The sequence below is a fragment of the Rhinolophus ferrumequinum genome, chromosome 7 (assembly GCF_004115265.2).
Source record: "Rhinolophus ferrumequinum isolate MPI-CBG mRhiFer1 chromosome 7, mRhiFer1_v1.p, whole genome shotgun sequence".
Taxonomy (NCBI): domain Eukaryota; kingdom Metazoa; phylum Chordata; class Mammalia; order Chiroptera; family Rhinolophidae; genus Rhinolophus; species Rhinolophus ferrumequinum.
Window position 1 is genome coordinate 93,784,568 of NC_046290.1, and position 19,429 is coordinate 93,803,996.

At 48.3% G+C, this 19,429-nt stretch overlaps 1 protein-coding gene and 1 non-coding gene across 4 annotated transcripts; one reads left to right on the plus strand and one right to left on the minus strand.

Moving 5' to 3' along the window:
- Positions 1–942: 942 nt before the first annotated feature.
- Positions 943–19,067, minus strand: RFC2 (replication factor C subunit 2). 3 transcript variants are annotated; one of them, XM_033111121.1, is made up of 11 exons: positions 18,891–19,067; positions 16,426–16,495; positions 14,570–14,611; positions 14,143–14,249; positions 11,267–11,368; positions 10,119–10,219; positions 6,012–6,169; positions 5,755–5,820; positions 4,280–4,360; positions 2,989–3,102; positions 943–1,678 (listed from the first exon to the last, which is right to left on the minus strand). In XM_033111121.1, the coding sequence occupies exons 1-11, from the start codon at positions 19,001–19,003 to the stop codon at positions 1,568–1,570; spliced, it is 1,065 nt and encodes a 354-aa protein (XP_032967012.1). In that variant the 5' UTR covers positions 19,004–19,067; the 3' UTR covers positions 943–1,567. The 3 variants fall into 3 exon arrangements, with proteins under 3 accessions (XP_032967012.1, XP_032967014.1, XP_032967013.1); XM_033111123.1 differs by lacking the exons at positions 16,426–16,495; positions 18,891–19,067 and adding an exon at positions 15,142–15,229; XM_033111122.1 differs by lacking the exons at positions 16,426–16,495; positions 18,891–19,067 and adding an exon at positions 14,882–15,058.
- LOC117025416 (U6 spliceosomal RNA) lies at positions 12,188–12,290 on the plus strand. Its single transcript, XR_004423615.1, has one exon. It is a non-coding gene; the product is annotated as a U6 spliceosomal RNA (small nuclear RNA).
- Positions 19,068–19,429: the final 362 nt, after the last annotated feature.

Here is a 19,429-nt window from a genome sequence, read left to right on the forward strand (position 1 = left end):
ACTTTCCATGAGAAGTTAACGCCAAGTTAGGAAATGAGAAGAAAAACATCTAGAACACAACTGCTGACCACTTGTCACTTCACACCCTCAAGTCCTGACCTCACAAGCTCAGAGAGGACAGCTTAGGTCTGAGCAGGCGTGTGGCAAGGCTGCGAGGTGGCTCTAGGTCGTCACCCGCAAACCAGGCACAACCATTTCTTTCTCTCACAGGGGTCCCAAGGCTCCTGACAAGAAAATAAGATTGAGAAAGTATGTATATTTTGTAAACTGTCACCTTGCAGTTTTTGAGGACCTTAATTGTATTGCCCTCCTCTTAATTGATACCCAAACACAAAGAGCCACTAATCTCGCAGCCTTTTGTGTCCCTACCCAACAATGTGGTGTGGGCCAGTGACAAGCAGCCTGGGAGGGATGGGCCTTCCTCTCCCTGCTTCCTCCTGCTCTGGAGGTTCAGGCTCGAGTAGCAGAGCCAATGAACAGCGGAGCTTGGGCGGGGAGAGAAAAGCACCCGGGTCACCCGCCCAAATGCTCTACACTATGTACAGCAGGCGCACGTGGCCACACCGCAGTGGCCCTGCGTCTGGGAGCCCACAGTGCAGGAAGGGCCAGCATGTCACACAAGTATGTTTTCAATCAAAGCTTTTCACATGAGACCACTAATCACAGAAGCTGAGTCACCCCCAGCCCCTCCTTAGAAACACCCTCTAAAGTGACGTCTGCGATTTGCTTCAAGACAATCCCAGAGTGGGGTGACATGGGGAGAATACAGAGAAAACAAGACTGGCCACATGCTGGTAAATTGTCACGATGGATAATGAATATGTGAAGGTTCACTGTATCATTCTCTTTTATGTACAAATATTTTTCGTAATTTTAAAAAATGGAAAAGATAGTATCTTGCAAAAAACAAAAACAAAAACCCCCAATTCTACAAGTTAATATAAAATTCACTGGGGATCTCTAACGCAACACGTCCTGCACAGAAAAGGCGACGTGGCAGGCATTTCCCATGTGCCTGTATTGCACCACTTTCCGGTGACTCCTGTAAGTCCTTTCTGAAGGGCTCATGGCCCTGGGCTGTTCTGAGAAGTCTTTCTAAATAGTCAGTAAATTCAACAAACCCTGCCTTCACCCCAGAGCCGCCCTCCAGACCTCTAGAAAAATGGAGACTAACTTGTCCCGTCTGTTACCTGACTCACCTTTTCTACTTGCAGGAGGCGAGGGGCACGCACAGAGACAGAAAGCTGGCTCTCCTTGCGGCCCTTATGTTGCCGCATTATGGCCGACAAAATTGTATGGTTTTATTAGCTCAAATGCTCACACATGCCCACACTGGGTGCCCTGCCTGGGAGGTTCTCTGGGGCCCTCTCCCCATCAACACATCCCTCAGCCTGGAGCTGAGTGCAAATGCTCGTGGAGAAGTGTGGAAGCATCGGGAAGGCCTCCCACGGTGTGTCAGAGGAAGGCACGTTCCAGGGCCAGGCTGGGCAGCATGTTCTCCCAAAGCAGAAGGCTGTGACACCTGTCTTTCCGGGGTTCTTGTAACCCAGTCAATGAGTTCGCCACTCTAACTGGCCACCGGGGCCATTGTCTTCTGACACAGCCTGGCCAGGAGCCCTGCCATCTGCAGAAGGGAGTTCACACCTTCTGCTATTTTCATATGAGTATATCCAATTTCCTGAAAAACAAATCAAAATTAAATCTGGTTAATAAGTGAGGGAGGAGTTTATTTTTTTTAACCTGAACTAATGATTTACTCAGAATTGTTGCAATGAACTCAAACTCCAACTAGAAAATGAACTCGTAGGTTGTCATTGATTATGTTTAACTAAAGTTCACTTTATTTCCTGAAAGGGTGTTGATATTTCCGTGCAAGATACTGTTAAGGAAAAAAAAAGTCAGGCTTAGAGAAAATAGTAAAATATTTATAAGACACATGCCTGATAAAAGACTTGCATCCAGAATATATAAGGAATTCTCAGAACTCAGTAGTAAGAAAACAACTCAATTAAAAACTGGTAGATTTGAACAAATGCTTCATCAAAGAAGATTCTATATGGCAAATAAGCACATGAAAAAGTTCTTAACTTCATTAGTTACTGGGAAATGCAAATTAAAGCCACAAGCCACCTCTACTCGTCTATTAGAATGGCTTTAAAACCCCAGCTGAGCATTTCGAGTGCTGGCTGGGTGTGGACCGGCCGAAGCCGTCACACACCGCTGGCAGCACGCACAACACTACGGCCATCTTGGGAAATGCTGTGGGTTTCTTACAAAGTTAAACTTACACTCACCCTATGAGCCAGCAATCTCACCTCCTGGGAATTTACCCAAGAGAAACAAAAGTGTAGGTTCACAGTCACACGCATTCATGTACACAAACGTTTACAGTTATAGTGGCTTTATTCAGTCACCGAAACCCAAAAGTCCTTCAACTGTGAACACACACACTGCTACGTCCATACTATGGAACACCATCCAGCAATAAAAAGGAACGACACACTGACGCGCAACAACAAAACGCATTAAACTAAGTGAAAAAAGCCAGACTCAAAAGGCTCCTCTTCTGCTTGATTCCATGTATATGACATTCTGGAAAATTCCGTCCCCCAAACAGAAAGTAGATCAGTGGTTGCTAGAGGGAGGAGAGGACTACAAAGGAGCACATGAACTTGGTGGGGGGATTAGCCATGTGTACATGAATCATTTTGTCAGCAGAACACACCTAAGAGGCTACATTTACTGTGTCAATTGTGTCTTAATTAACCTGACCTTAAAGATGAACAAACAAATCCCCAATGAAGAGAGTCACCCTAAGGAACAGTAGGTCACTCACTAGCAGAATTGGTTTAAACGAACTGCCAGCCCCCAGGACAGGCAGCCACCCTCACTGAGGGTCCTCCCGGTGCCAGGCCGTGAGTAAAACAAAGAAAACTGCAGTGTGGCCCCCATTCTTGGGGAGACAGGCATTGCTATACTCTCACCGACCTTAATAAACTCCAGTTTCAAATATTCTGCCATTTGGAAGGTTTTACACACTCGAAAAACGTTGCCAATGATGTCTTCCGGTGAGTAGCCGAGATGCCACAGGTGAGCAAGGATCTAGATGAAAGACAGTACAGTGAGGCTGCTGAAGTCTGCGGACAAGGATACTCAGGGACGCGAGGCGACAGCCACAGCAGTCCTGGGCCTGTCACACTGCTGGGAGAGGACAGGTCACCCCAGAAAGCCCAAGTGATTCTGAGAATCAGCTGAACACCATGGAGCCGCTTGGGGGGCCATAGTCTTTAGATCATGTGGGGTACTTTGATTTTCCCAGCAGGCAGAGGAAATACTGCCAATGTTTTAAAATGCATTGCAAGGTCTACTGCTGTAGCCAGGGCTCTTACACCTTATTAACCATCCCAGCAGGCCGCAGAGCGGAAGCAGACCCCGTCTGCTGTGCTTCCCCTAGATGCCAGTGCTAACCATCCCTGCAGGAGCAGCCCTGCACACATCCGCACCAGGACGGAGGCTGCAGCAGTCATCAGGGCCTCCTGCCGTCTCAACCCCGACCCACCCTATCTGCTGCAGATGCCTTTGCTTTTGCATCTCGGGGCAAATTCAGGGGGCAGGAAGCTGTGTGCATAAACCTGAAGACTTCCTTCAGGTTCACTCAGTGACCCCGTCCTGCGCCTGGGGCTCTGCCTCCATCTCCCCGCCTTCCACTCCAGTTTCACATTAGGTCTGGCCTTGCCCTAAGCTCAGTCAGCATGTAGCCTAACTTGGTGGGAGGGGCGGGAAGGAAACCTGGTGTGATCAGACCAGTGGCCTTAAATCACACCACTGCCACCCAAGGGACTGGAGGGTGGCTTGAACCCCAATGCCCACTGGAACCCGCTCACAGGACCAGGCTCTATGACCAGGCCAGAAACCCCTGCCCCCCTCTCCTGGCCGACCCACGGCTGCTGGGTCCCAAGATGCCCATTCACGTGTTCCTTGGGAGGACGGAGGGGAAATCTCCCCTCAACTGGGAGGGAGATGGCTTCATGCCAAGTAAGGAGTTGGGCTGGTCTTTCCTCATGTCTCAGGTGGACGAATTCCTCTCGGAGCATAGAAAAACGGAATTATAGTAGAATCCCAGTTTTAAACAGTGTGATTTAGCCTCTCTCGGTCACAGTACCCACTTTAAGAATTAAGGGGAGCAATGCATGTAAGCCCCTCGCACAGGGAGCCCCCTCAGAGGCCCTGCCTAGGGGCTGGAAGTGAAGGTCCCCCGCAGAGGGGGCGGGGGGCAGACCTTGTAGGCGTCGTCGATATTGGCCTTCACACAGTGCTGGATCATCTCCTTCACCAGCAGGGGGTGGGGCTCGTCGCAGACCTGACCAAACGGAAGGAAGGCGTCAGGGGCAAGGGGACCGTCTGAGGAGGGAACCTGACGCCCACTGCCAGGCCATCCATCGAACCGGCCTCTCAGCTGGCTTTTTTCATTGAACCAGGCTGGGGAAGTCCCTCGCACCACCACACAAGTCACCAGACAGGAAGAGTGTGATGTTGACAGGACCCCTGCAGTGAGGGAGGCTTCTGAGACCAGGTTACAGACTCTCAAACACAGGGGCCAATGCTGGCGGCAGCTCTAAAGCCATCAGTCACATCTTAGATCCCTTGGACGACTTGCCCAGAACTACTTAGCACCCACTTAAGACCTGGGAAGTCTTTTAGGCTAGTCTCCCACCAGAATCGGAATTGGCTTTCCCCAGGCAGGGTCCCCCACCTCAGCAGGATCTGAAGAGCAGCTGGGTGGGGATGCAACTCTCCCTAAGCCCAAAGGCTGTCTCCTGCAACCCCCCGACTGGCCTGAGAGCCCACCCTCTAGTGCAGGATCAACATTTCACCTAAATGAAAGTCTTCTGATGTCTCAAGATAGTACCTAAGCCTGCCTTGGCCCTCTTTTCCCAGTGCAATTAACTTCCCTCAGAAGTCCTGGTTTTCAGAGCCCTCTGGAAAGGCTGTGCTCCAGCATGAGACGAGACCTTAACTGGCACTAGGTGACTAAGGAAGTTCCTCTCAGTGACCTTGAAAACACATCACTGCCAAGCTCTAAGCAGAGGCTTTAAGCACAGTTTTCTGTACCCACAAACTTGGTAAGAAAGAACTACAGACTGAATGGATGGACAGCCGTACCCAATTTCTATCCCCAAATAAGGGGAAAATCGGACACAGAGTTGTCAGGATGTGGTAGCCAGTTTTAAAAAGTATTCCCCAAACAAAAATCCTTTTGCCAATGTGGGAAAGTGAGAATCTTTTCCCTCGGCTTGGCTTTAAAGAGATTTGCCCCACCCTCCAGGTGCAGGAGTCGCAAGCAGGGTGGGAGCCAGAGCCTGCGAGGATAAAGCAGGCAAAGAGCTGTGCTCCCTCCTGGTTCGAGGCTGGATGACCTTGGGCAGACCCCCAAGCCTGTATCCTCCACACAAAATGCCGATGAGAACATCTGTGTGCAGATCGGGGGACGCAGGGAAAGCAGCCAGCATCGGACCTGAGGCAGCAACGCGGTCCTCCCACTTACCACACGGGTGGCACCCCAAGTACTGCCCAGCCCTCCAGTGTAGGGAACAAAGTGGGCAAATGGGAGCAGGGCAAGCCCCCACCCAGCGAGGTTGAGGCCCAGCAGTGGCAGCAGCCTATGTCCCCTTCCGTCCAGCACTGCCACCCCCACCCCCAGGTCCCAAATAATGCTGCTTTTGTAGGGTGTGATGCCCAAGCCAGCTTTTGTACCTTGAACACATTCTCACTGTTAATAAAGCCGAATCCTGAGAAAGTAGACTGCAAGTTGTTCAGTGCCTGTCAAGGAATGAAAACACATGCAAGGTGATTTTCCTTCCCGGCGCTTCCTGGTCCCTTAGCTGAGAGCCCTCCCCGCAGGCAGGGAGCACAGGGCCCCAGCAGTGCAGTGGGGTCCACGCTCCCCCCTCTGTGCAAAGCAGTCGCTCCCGTCTTCCTCCCAGGGGGTCTGTGCCTGAGACCGCACACACCTGCCTCATGTCTCCCTGGGCGGTGAAGATGATGGCTTCCAGACCATCGTCAGTGTACTGCACCTTCTCCTTCTCGATCACGCTCATTAACCTTGCAAGGATCTGGGCGTCGGTCAGCTTGGTGTAGCGGAGGACGGCGCAGCGGGATTGGATGGGCTCTGACAGAAACAGGAAGAAGGTGAGGCGCCCCTGGCCAAGGGTGGCGTCGCTCTGCTGGTTTAGTTCCTCGGCAGCAGCTGCACAGCCAGCATCACCCAGTCACGCCAGCACCACTCGCTACCCAGCAAATGCTCCGAGTGCCTGAGGAATCAGGGCTAAATTTCAAAATGCCAACCAATAAGCCACACGAGAGGCCTCAGCCGGCAGTGCCTGGGCTGACCTTGGCAGCCACAGCTTCCTAAGGATCAGCTCCTCCAGGAAAGAGACCCCCACGTGCCAAAGCCCGGAGGCGAGGTGCTGCTGGCCCAGGTGGACTCCAGATCTGTGTGTGCTGGATGCTGGGCCTGCCTGGGCAGGTCGCGAGCCAGCCAGTCTGGGGTGAGCACGAGACCGCTGTGTGGTTCATTTCAAGCTGCACAGGACAGTCTGACCGCAGCCCGCGCTGACAACCGTTAGCGAGACGAATGCACAACTCTGGAAGCTGTCCTTAATCTTCGGTGCAGACCACGACAGCAGCTGCTCCGTGATCTCCAAACCCCAATCCGATCTCTCTCTGATTCATCCTCCATCTGGTGCCACACTGGCCTTCCTCAAAATGTTTTGATCTGTCACCTCTTCCTCCCAAGGCAAACCTTTCAATAGCCCTAACATTACAGTTCAGTTCACCTCTGACCCTTGCAGGTTAAATCTTCTGCAAACCTCACCCTTTTCTGCTCTCCTAACCCCACAGCAGGTACCTTGTCTCTACCAGAACAAACTGACTTTGCATCTCCTAGAGGGCTGGCTCTTCCCATCCAGGATGTCCTTCCCCCAGTTTCTTCCCATTTAAATCACAACCATCACGGAAAGCTCCTCTCAAACCCCCCTTACGGAGCCGGCCCAGATCTTCCCAGACTGGTGTGCCCTCCCCTCCTGTGTTCACACACACTTTCAAGGAACACGATCCTGTTAGCTTATATGCATTAAAGAAACCAGTTACCACCCTAGGTGTTGGGGATGCAGAGGGTGAATATTGTGACGAGGTGCTGGCTCCTCAGAGCTTAGGTTCATCAGGACAGAGGGGCATAAACAGGAAAGTTACAACACACCGGGACAGGGCCGTGGCAGAGGCTTCTAGAACACCTCTGGGAGCCCAGGCCAGAGAACCATGAGCTCAGCCTGGTGGAGGGGACCTTCTCAGTAGAGGTGAGTTCTGAGCAGAGTCTTTAGGGAGGAGCTGGAAAAGCAGAAGGAACAGCATATTCAGAGGCGAGAGTGCTGAAAGGACCTAGGGGACCTGGGGACCGTGAGATGCTGAGGCTGCGGCGCCCTGAGTAACAGATGAGGCTGCGGGCAACGGGGTGCTGTGCACAGCCTGGGGGTGGCGGGGGGTACGGCTCTGCGGTCAACGGGACCCTGTGTGCAGCCTGGGGGTGGCGGGGGGTACGGCTCTGCGGTCAACGGGACCCTGTGCACAGCCTGGGGGTGGCGGGGGGTATGGCTCTGCGGGCAACGGGATCCTGTGTGCAGCCGGAGGTGGCGGGGGGTATGGCTCTGCGGTCAACGGGACCCTGTGTGCAGCCTGGGGGTGGCGGGGGGTATGGCTCTGCGGGCAACGGGACCCTGTGTGCAGCCTGGGGGTGGCGGGGGGTATGGCTCTGCGGGCAACGGGACCCTGTGTGCAGCCTGGGGGTGGGGATGGCTCAGAGGGCAACGGGATCCTGTGTGCAGCCGGAGGTGGCGGGGGGTATGGCTCTGCGGGCAACGGGATCCTGTGTGCAGCCTGGGGATGGCGGGGGGTACGGCTCAGAGGGCAACGGGATCCTGCGTGCAGCCTGGGGGTGGGGATGGCTCTGAGGGCAACGGGATCCTGTGTGCAGCCTGGGGGTGGCGGGGGGTACGGCTCTGCGGGCAACGGGAGACCCCTAGAGAGGTAAGCTGGGTAGTGGCAAGGTCAGGCGTGTGCTGAGATGACTCTGGCAGCCAGCTGGTGACTTGGGTGCAAAAATGTACCGGTGACAGGGAGAAACAGTGAGGCAAAGAGGGGTGTGCGTTCAAGACACTGGAGAGGTGGCACGACCTTGGATTGGATTTTGGTGAGGGGCTGGCTGTGGTGGTGAGCAGCCAAAGGACAACTGGGATGGCTCAGGGCGTGTTGGTTCTGGAGCCCCTCTCCTAGCCGTGCGCGAACTCCTGGAAGGCAGGGACAGAGCCTCACACAGACCTGTTGCCTCCTCTGTGCCCTGTGCAGAGTAGATGCTGTGTACGCAGAATGTGCTCAGTATCTGTCATCTGTCGAGTGCATGAGACTTTTCCAACAGCAGCTTTCCTAAGAGTTAGTCCGTCTCAGCTTATCTGAAATCAGGAAGCCTCACCACTGAACCTTATCTACATGTTTGGTTTATCAGCACAGACAAGAGAAAGACTGATTCGAAACTGGAGTTCATACACCAAAGCAGATAATATTCCAACTACACTAGAAGTTTCCTTTAGTTGATTTTTACCTTTTGATAAGTACTAAAAGCTGAATTCACAGAATTTAATACATGTCAGAATAAGACGGCCATGGTCTTCCTCAAAGAAAGTACGCTTCTCTTTTAACTGTATGACACTAGGAACTTAAGTAAGGTTCAGTAATTATGTTTCATAAATCACCTCTGCGGCAATCTGATCATGAACCATTCCCTCTAATGTTAAGAAATAAATTTCTTCAGAGATTTCATTTTTGTTTGCTATTATCATTTTAGAAATTAAAAATAATCTGAACGCTGTATGTATCAGAAAAATTAATTTCATGAAAAGGGAGGGCCAGAGCTTTCTCCACCAAGTGCAGTTTCAAACCACTGAAAATTCCCTAATGCACAGCCCTATGGAAACTGCACTGGGGGGTCTCTAAGTATAACACCGCTCCTGCCGTCACAGACTTGTCTTACCACTGGCTAAGGAGACAAGCTACACACACACACATCAATTAAGAACTTTTAGCACAGTTTCCTCTACCACCATCGGTGCCTTGAAGGTAAAGAATGTTTCTCACTAACCTCTATGTTCCGCACTAGCAGTGCCCGACACCTACTGAGAGTAAGTGCTTGTTGAATGGAATGGCTGAATAAATGAATGGACAAATACTGACTATCTGGGGAAGGTAAATGGACATAAAGGATTCCTGATGACAGAGAGCCGGCCAGCGGGAGCTTCACGGTTGGTAACCTGCCTGTCTGAAGCAGCGCATGATGGCCCAGGTGGAGATGGGGGAGTCAGACGGCTGAGCACACAGGCTGGGGTTTAGCAGGGCAGACATGAGGCAAGGACAGAGGGACAAGAGAGCTGTGAGAAATGGTGACAGAAAGCTGGACTGTGTCCGAGTCTGTATCAGAAAGGGAAGGATGTGAAAGCAGCAGGAAGTTGAGATGCTGAGAGGGGAGGGCTCAAAGCAGTGAGGAAACAGAGAGCTTGCTGGGAGGGAGGGAGGAAGGAAAGGAGGGAGGAAACTGGAAGGCCAAACGCCAGGTCAGAGAGAAGGCTACCCTGGAAGGTTTTACAGGTAAGGCAATTCCTGGTAATAACCATGTCAGGTGTGCACACACGATGCCGGCCAAGTGCTTAGACACCAGAAAGTGAAGGAACACATTGGAGAGGGGGAGCGACTAGGACACTGTACACAGGATATCAAAATGTCACATATGCCTGCAATGGTGCAAGAGTCAGACAGACCTGGGGTTCCAATCCCAGCTCTTCCACTTGCTGTGTGACTTTGGGCAAACTACCCAACCTCTCTGAGCTCCAGTTTTCTCATCTCTAATGCGAAGCTAGTAATATCTCCACAAAGAATTATATAAGATTAAACGAAAAAGTTCATTATACAGGGCTCGGCCCACGATAGGCAATCAAAAAGTCCCCACTCTCCCACTGCTAAACAGCCAACGTGAGTACCATCTGGACACCAAGCCACCTCGAGCTTACCCTCACCTATGATTTTATCTGAAGCATTACAAGCAAGTGCAAAACGCGTCGTTTTGGAGTAGATTTCCATGGTTCTCCTCAAGGCTTGCTGGGCTCCATCAGTCATGCTGAGAAGACAAACAAAAGAGCACAGTTTGTAACTGGGACTCAGGGCCCACTGGACACACATCCCTCCCTAGAGCCTGGGACACTTGACCTCTTGACCGAGGATGCCCAATCTCTCTCCAGGACCCCGTCTGGGTCTTACACAGGCAGTCTGCACATGGGCACATGGAGGCCCTGCAGTCAGGCTGCCTGGGCTCACCTTGCAGCTCCTTCATCTGCTAGTTGTGGGACCACAGGCCAATTATCTGAGCCTAAACGTCACCCATCGCCTACAAGGAACTAATGGTACCGCCTACTTCAGAGGGTTGTTATGACAACTAAATGAGGAACTAACAGGTTAAGTGTTCAGCAGAGTGCCTGGCAGAATGTAAATGCTTACATGTAAGTGCTCAATAAATGTCAGTTGCTATTATTGCTATAAATAATGTTACAATAAAATGGTTAAGGTGCACTGATATTATGGAATGTGGCAATTCCAAACTATTTTCAAATAAGATTACAATAACGTGGAACACTGCTTTTTATATTAAAAGGAAAACCAGGGTACAAAAATTTTATGATCTCAACCGTGTATAAAAATGCATAGTGTAGAAAAAGAAGAAATAAAGCAAGATATTAACAATATTTTCTAAAGTTTCTTCAAATAATATGAGTTACTGTTTTTTTAAATGTCATTTAAAACTTTTCATTTATACAGTAATGGTTGTACGACATTGTGAATGGCACTAAATGCCACTGAATTATGCACTTTAAAATGGTTAAAAATGGTAAATTTTATATTATGTGTATTTCACCACAATAAAAAAATATGTATCATTGAAATTACTCATGTGAGTGAGGCTGGAACAAACCCATTGACTGAGGGTCTCAGACAAATGTTTGTAAGTTAACGAAGGCAGCTTTAAGGCGCAGGCCCCCATTCAATGGCTTCTGAAGATGCGAGACACAAAGGTGGGAGCTTTAACTCCTGATTTAATAAAGCCCGGTAAGAGATTTAGAGATCAAGGTCAACATGTATTGGCAAATGTCAACATGTATTGGAACCCTACCTGTCTGCTTCATCCAGGATGATGATCTTGTGTCGCCCTCTGGGAAGGGTGACTTTCTGTTGGGCAAACATTTTGATTTTGTTCCTCACAACATCAATGCCCCTGAAACAATGAGCCAGAATTTAATTGTCATCTTCTGAGATAAATTCAATTACCTTCACAGGAACTTCTAACCCTCAATATATCATGATGGACCCAATTTTAGTTTTTAAGTTTCCTTCTTAAGCAATTCTAACTATTTATAAGAATTGAAATTTCATTACTTTTATTCCTTCTTGGAGGTCTTCAGAAGTACAAAGAAAAAATTTACTTACTTTTTAAAATATAATGGAACTCATTTTATCTTGTAATTACCATATGGGTCCACTGAGTGATGTTATAATCTAAGATATATTTTAAGGTCTTAGACATCTTATTCTTTCAAATTTTGAAACCATCTGCTATTTCATCATTCTAGTAATTATTTTATCACTATTCATCAATTATTCCCAGCTATGCTAAAAATTACTAAAACAATAAGAAAGTAAGATGGAATTGCCCAGAAGAATAATACAACAGTGTGGGAAAATACTATTATCTCATCCTTCATTTTATATTGTGTTGCTTGAGGTACTGCATTATCTTTCTAGAAGACATGAAAGAAGTTCAGATACATCACCTCTGTTATTTTTTTAAAGCTTTCATTAACCACAACTCAAAATTCAGAACTTTCCATTTTCCACTCACAATGTCAATGAGAAAGAAATTGACAGAGAAAGATGTTTCATAATTAGACAAATCAGAAAATGACTGCAGAGAGACAAATAGCATTCTAGATTCTAATAATGGTAAAACTGATCACATAATAAGCAACACCTCAGACTATGTTTCCTCAGATGCCAAAATCCTGGATGAATTTTCTCAACCTTAACCAAGGAGTATGTCTCTTCAGCAGCACATATACTAAAACTGGACAACAAAGAGAAGACTAGCATGGTCCCTGGGCAAGAATGACACATAAATTCATAAACTGTTCTGTATTTTTAAAATCAATTAAGTCACGGGGATGTGATGCACAGCACAGGGAATGTAGTCAATAAAACTGAATAACCTTGTGTCAGGTGGGTACTAGGCTTACTCATACCATGGTGATCACTTAATTAGGAACATAAATGTTAAATAACTACGTTGTACTAGTTGTACTGAAACTAATATAAAATTGCATATTAACTATATTTCAATAAAAAAGAAATTGAAAAAAAAGAATCAAGGACTGAATAATCTATTTTTAAGACAAAAACTAAATATATTTTCATCCAGTTAACCACTCAACAGGAAGGACTTCATTCTGGTTTGCTAAAAGAACGTGTGACAGTATTCTTTCATCTTTTATCATATCTGTACACCAACATTTACAGGGTAGTTTGCAGGTGATCAAAAGCTGAAGGCAGGTGTGTATACAAAGGTGACTAGAAGGAAACATGATATGAAAATGGAAAAAAGTCATTGTATTGATCATTCAAATATGTATTTAGAAATCTAAAAATAAAAATACTTTGCAATCACAAGCTACTCCCTCTTCAACAAAATTATGAGCCACCAGTTTTCAAAAATAGTGAGTTTGATAATACAAGTGTGAGAAGAACAAGAGGTAATGATAAGCTAGAACCTAATTGTGTCTGATGTCTGGGATCGGTGTTGACAAAATGGATTGATTACAGGCTCATTCATGACAGTTGATGAGCAGAGTTAGTTGCGTTCCAAGGACATTGCCTGTTTCACGTATACACAGATCTTCAAAACCAGAACAACTAACGTGCTGAGAACCACAACTTCAAGGAATAACGAAAGGCAGACTTAGCAGACATTGAACAGATCCTCATTTCATAATCCTCTACTATTTCAGGTCTAAAAAGTAAACCAACGCCTCACACCCACTAGGATAACTACTAATAACACCAACAAACCAGAAAATAACAAGTGTCAGTGAAGGTGTGGAGAAACTGGAACCCCTGAGCACTGTTGGTGGGAATGTAAAATGGTGTGGCCACTATGGAAAAGTATGGAAGTCCCCCCAAAATTAACAGAATTACCAAATAATCCAGTAATTCTATTTCTAAATATTTACCCCAAAAAACTGAAAGCAGGGTCTTGGAAAGATATTTGTATACCTATGTTCATAGGAGCATTATTCACAATCACAATAGCCAAAGATGAAATCAACCCAAGTATCCATCAATGGATGAATGGATAAGCGAAATGTGGTGGTATATATATACAACGGAATATCACTCAGCCCTAAAAGGAATGAAATTCTGACACAGGCTACAACATGGATGAAACCTGAGGACATTATGCTAAGCCAGCCACAAGAAGACAAATGCTGTATAAAACTACTGATATGAGGCACCTACAAGTCAAGTTCATAGAAACAGAAAGCAGAATGGTGGCTGCCAGGGGATGGGGAAAGGGGAAATGGGTGTTGTTTTATGGATATAGTTTCAGTTTTGCACGATGAAAAAGATCTGGAGATCGGCTGCACGAGCACGTGAATATACGTAACACTACTGAACTGTGCACGTAAAAATGAGTACAATGGTAAATTTTAAGTTATGCGTATTTTACCACAATTAAAAATAGTAGTTTAAATTTCCATTAGAAAAGTAAAGTAAAAAAAAAAAAAAAAAAAGTAAAGCAGCAAGTCAAGTGCCTATGACATAACCTCAATGAACAAGCAATTCCCACTCTCTTTCACTGGGAAGGACTCTCTTTCAAAGGAAAACACAGAGCTGGCCAGGCAAGCTCCACGTACAACACAGAATGGAAAAAAGGCTGTTTCTGTAACAATTCAAAATGTAAAACACTCATTGCCCTTCAGGCCTAACTCCAGACGGTACCTGTCATTTGAGGCATTGAGTTCCAAAACAGCATCCTTGAGAGCTGGGCCCAGAAGGGCTCGTGCCAAACACAGGATGCTTGTGGTTTTGCCAGTTCCTGGAGGCCCCTAGGAATGAAATCTCCATAAGTGCTTCAAGCCAACAGAATGAACTTAACGAAGCTCACATTTACTGTTCACCTGTTTGCACTCGACTCCCCCTTGAACCTTCCACCCCAACTCACAGCACACAGCAAATCAATATAGCAATCAACCCATAGGCCTCCTGACCAACTTGGGTGAAAAGTTTCCCTTTGCTGAGGGGACTGTAAGGGCTCTGGTAGTAATGGGCCTCCCCAAGGAGGAAGCTCTGTGCACAAGAAAGCACTTCAGAGGGAAGTGAAAATGAGACTCCAAGACGTCCAGCAGGGCCAGGACCCAGTACTTACCGCAATGATAATATTGGGCACATTCCCTTCTCTGGCAAAGACCTGAAAGAAGAAACGTTCATTACAACTGGTTAACCTGCAAACATGAAGAGCCAAGGCTGCCCAGCTACATAGGCCCGCCCTGAGGTACACGTGGCTGCAAATTTCTCCGTATGGATGCCCCGTGGAACTCTCACCTCAGCACATTCAGAACTGAATTCGTCCTTTTCGCCTACACTTCTGAGGCCCACCCACGTTTACCGCTCCGTGGACTGTTAATGCCATCACCCCTGCGGCCCCAACCAAGAACCCAGCGATCACTGAATCCCTCACCCAGCACAGCACCGCCATTTCCCGGCCTTAGTCATTCTTTCTGCTGTATCTCACGTCCATTTTCTTCTCTTCAGCCTCACTTCCACTTTCGTAGCCCAGTACCTCTTGCCTGGATCGCTTTCAACCATTAATTGGTCTCCTTGCCTCAAGTCTTGCCCCGCCCCAATCCATTTCCCATACTGTTACCACAACCAATTTTCTAAAATATGCACCTAATTAAAACATTTTTACCAGACTGAACCCCTTGGACGACTCCTTACTGTCCTCATCATGAAGCCAAACTCTTAACCGTGGCTCAGGAGGCCCTGCTCAGTCTGGATCCTGCGGCCTCACCCGCTGTGTGTCACGCGCCCCAGGACGTGTACTCTGCAGACTCAGTGACCGTGGAGCAGCAGTGTCAGCACCCCCTGGGAGCTTGCCAGAAACGCACAATCTGGCCTCACTCCAGAACAACTGGGCCAGAACCTGCATTTTAACAAGATCCCCGGGCAATTCATATGCACATTAATGTCAGGAAAGCACTGAAGTGTATCCAGTCAGATGGCATTTTCCTCCCTAAGAACAAGCCAGGAAGTCACCTCAGGGCCTCTGCACAGGCTATTCCTGCTGCCTCTTCCCCTCACTCCGAAGTCTGCCTAACTCCCACTCATTTAACTTTGGTATCACTTCTCCTTCGGAAGGGAGACAGTGTGAGCAGGCTAGCTCCTCTCAGAACCCCCCCTATGGTTCCCCCACAGCACCCCGCGCCTCTTCCAGCAGAGTGCTTGTCACATGGCCTGCTGACCTCAGCGCTGCCCCCATGAGACTGAAAACCCCACACAGGCATGGATCAAGTCTATTCTGTTCACCATTGTCTCAACAGGTCCTAACCCCACACCGTATCTGGTCCAGAGAAGATACCTGAATATTTGTGAAATGAATAAATGTGTAAAATAAATAAATACCTTTTCAGCTATTAAAGTCTAAGCCCCCATTACTACAGAGACTACCTCTGTCATGTATCAGACAGTTGGACTTCTAGATTCCACCTAAAGACCTCTAGCGCTAGGAATTCAACGCTTGCTAAACATCTCTGCCTGCCTTGTCACTTAGTCCCTCTAGGCAGGAGCTGGCAAACGAAGGTGGAAGGGGTGTGAAGGGAGTGGGGGTAATCCAACCTGAGGCCAGCCCCCCAGCTAAGAACGGTTTTCCCGGATTTAAAGGAGTTTGAAAAAATAAACAAAGAATATTTGAACAAGACTTCCTATGGTTTGCAAAAAAGCCTAAAATATCTATTAATCGGCCTTTACAGAGTTTGCCACCCCTGCTCTTGAAGAATACAAAACAAGTCTGATAACCCATCTCCAATAAGCCAGCCTTTCAAACATCTGAAGTCCCACCACTTCTAGTTGTCTCCAAACTCAATGCCTCCCACTCCCTCAATTCTGGATCGGTGGCTCAGCCCCGCACACTCACTATATATGCTGTCTTTCTCCAAGTGCCTCGGCTTATCAAAGCCACAATAACCGACATAAGTTCACCTATATATAAAAAAAATCACTCACCTCCAGCCTGCTCACGGTGTCTTCATTCCCGACAATTTCATTCAATTTTACTGGTCTATATTTTTCCACCCTGTTTTTAAGAAAACACATAAAGATGTTGACATGGCTATTTTTACACTACCCAAAAGAAAGCACTGAGAGCTTTGCCAGATGACATACATTTAATAAAAATATACCAAAATGGCTGCAGGTTTTAAATTGAAGGAGGTGCCCAAGAGCCATTTGAAAAGTGCATGAGAATTACACACCAAAAGCATCAAACCTGCCACAGCATAGAAACACCTGTTGTTGCTGGAGAAGGGCCAGAGCAGGCCATCTGGACCAATGTGACACTGTGTGGCAATTCAGTCTGCCCATCACAACAGAGATCCAGTACACGTGGCACTGACATCATTTGATCTGTCAGACATGGGTGCAACTGAAGCTTCTTTTCATCCCTTACCTGCCAGTTTCTGCAGACTTGTGCCAGGTACACAGCAGGGCTGGCTAGACAGAAACCACAGACCTATCCTGGCACCCTCTTAGGCCGTGTGGTGTGGACAGGCTAGTGGCCTAGTCAGATCAATACTTCTTTCAAATGAATAAGCATTTTCTATGACAGAAAATGACTTTCTTTATCTCTGAGAATACAAGTGGAAGTAGATTTGCAATGACTTGACCTTCAATACTTCCTCTGCCAAAAAAAAGACTTCCTCTGCCCTTTGCAAAACTCCCTGATTTACCCTCAGCTTGCAGCTTCTGCAGGTGCTAGTTCTGCTCCAGAAGAGGCTGCATACAAAGAAGCCTGTTTGCCACATACTGCGGGAAAGTGACAGCTCTCCTCCAAGAACAGCAGATGGAGCATGCTCGTTCCTACTCATTTATTCTTCATACTCAGCCCCTTCCAGATGCCAAGCACTGTGAAAGGAGCTAGAGATCCCAAGGGGAGGAAAGAAGGTACAGAGATAAGCAAGACATGGTTTTTGCTCTAAAGGGCTTTCTAGAGCTAGAGCTAGAGCTTAGCGAGTCCTACTACAGTGCTAACCAAGTTATCGAAACCAAAGGCTGTGGAACCCCAGAGGAGGGAATGACCACCTGCGAATGTCAGGAGCTTAACTGTGAGCTGGACTTTTAACAAGATGTTCCTCCTTCAGGGCCTTCATAGCTGCTCCATCTCCCTGCAAGTTTTCTCCATAGTTCAGGTCTTTGCTCAAATATCATCTCATCAAAGGCCTTCCCTGAACACCACAGCTATTTACTCCATAGCAGCTGGCACCATCAAATATACTATATACACAGGATGCCAAAAGCAATGTATTCACATTTGAAGAAAGGAAAAAAACTGTATTAAAATTACGCTGATGGTAACACATTGAGCACCTCTTGTAATTGCAGAAGTCAAACATGATTTGTATTCATCTTTTGTTATCAGTATGTATTGAGTGCTACGATTTTAATAGCTTTTTCCTTTCTTAAAATGTGTATACTTTTTTTTTGGGCATCCTCTGTATATCTACTTGTTTATTTTTCACTTTGTCTTTCTCTATCAAATGTAAGCTCCACGACAGCAGAGTTTGTTTTGTATACTGAATTACCCTAAGCAGTGTTGTTGTGCATAGAAAATGCAAGTCATGTATGTAATTTTAAACTTTCTGGTAGCAACATTAAAAAAGGTAGAAAGAAAACAGATGAAGTTAATTTTACTAACATAATTTACTGAACCTAATATATTAAAAATACTATTCCCAACATGTAATCAACATAAAAATTACTAATGAGTTTTTCTTAATACTAAGTACAGGAAATCCAGGTACATTTTGTACACTTATAGCCCGTCTCAATTCGGACTAGCCTCATTTCCAGGGCTCAATAGACTCATGTGGCTTGTGGCTGGGGGACTCCACAGCGCAGCTGTAGATATTCCAATAAGCTACACTGCGCTCCACTTAGGTATCTGCTCTCGTCGAGAAGAGGGGTTGGCTGGAGGTATGGGAATACACAGAGGACAGCGAGTAACCATCACCAGGCGCCGGACCCGAGCGAAGCTCGCCCGCACCACACCTGTGCCAGTGGCAGGTAATTTCCCAAGTCACCTCCCAGCTACCCAGGATGCTTTTAAAACCACGCAGCACAGAAAGGAAGCGGCGGCCTCCTGCACACCGGTAGTTCCGGAGCTGCGTCCGACGCTTCCCGCTGACTGACTATCCGAGTCGCCTCTGGCCCAGAGCCGGGCGCAGAGTGGACGGTCACGACCGACACTCCACTTCCAAAGGTCAGACCCTCCACTCTCGACCCCGGGCGGGCTCAGCGACGCACGTGCCTCGCCCTCACCAAATAATCATCTCCTGGATGCCACCCTGGAGCCTCCTGCTCCGCTCGGGTGCCTCCCCGAACGAGCTCCCGCCCCAGGGTTCCCCTGGGAAACGACCCGCCGCTCGCCCACCCACGCGTCCACAACATCGATCGTTTATGGCCTGGACCCTCACCACGGCAGCTCGTAGTGGCCGGCGCTGCCGGGGACCTTGGTGGGGGCAGGGGCGGGCGCAGGGTCCTGAGCCCCGGACTCGCCCGCGCCACCGACTCTTTCCTGCACCTCCATTCTCCCGCCGGCTCTTCCCGCCGCCCGATGCCCCGCCGCGTGACGCCAACACGCAAGTCACGCCCTAGAGACGCGAGGGACGCCGGGCGCGAGCGAAGCCTTTTGCCCTCCTCCTTCCGCGCCTGCGCGGAGAGCACCGCCCTGGCGGGTCGCCCGTTGCTAGTGGTCACGGTTGCTATGGGAGACCTGGCGTCCGGACTGGGCGAGAGAGGAAAGCGAGACCCGACCGCATCGCCTTCCTAGAAGGGAGGTCGCTCAAGAAAGGGACATTCGGTGGTTTTCGTTTTTGTGTGACTTGTTGGGAGGCCTCCGCGCGGCCGTAGAACAGCTGCGCCGCGGTGGGCAGCGCGCACGCGGCTGGCAGGGTGGGAGCGTGCTGCCGGTGCAGGGAGGAGCAGTGGCCTGTGCGCGTCCCACCCAAATGCA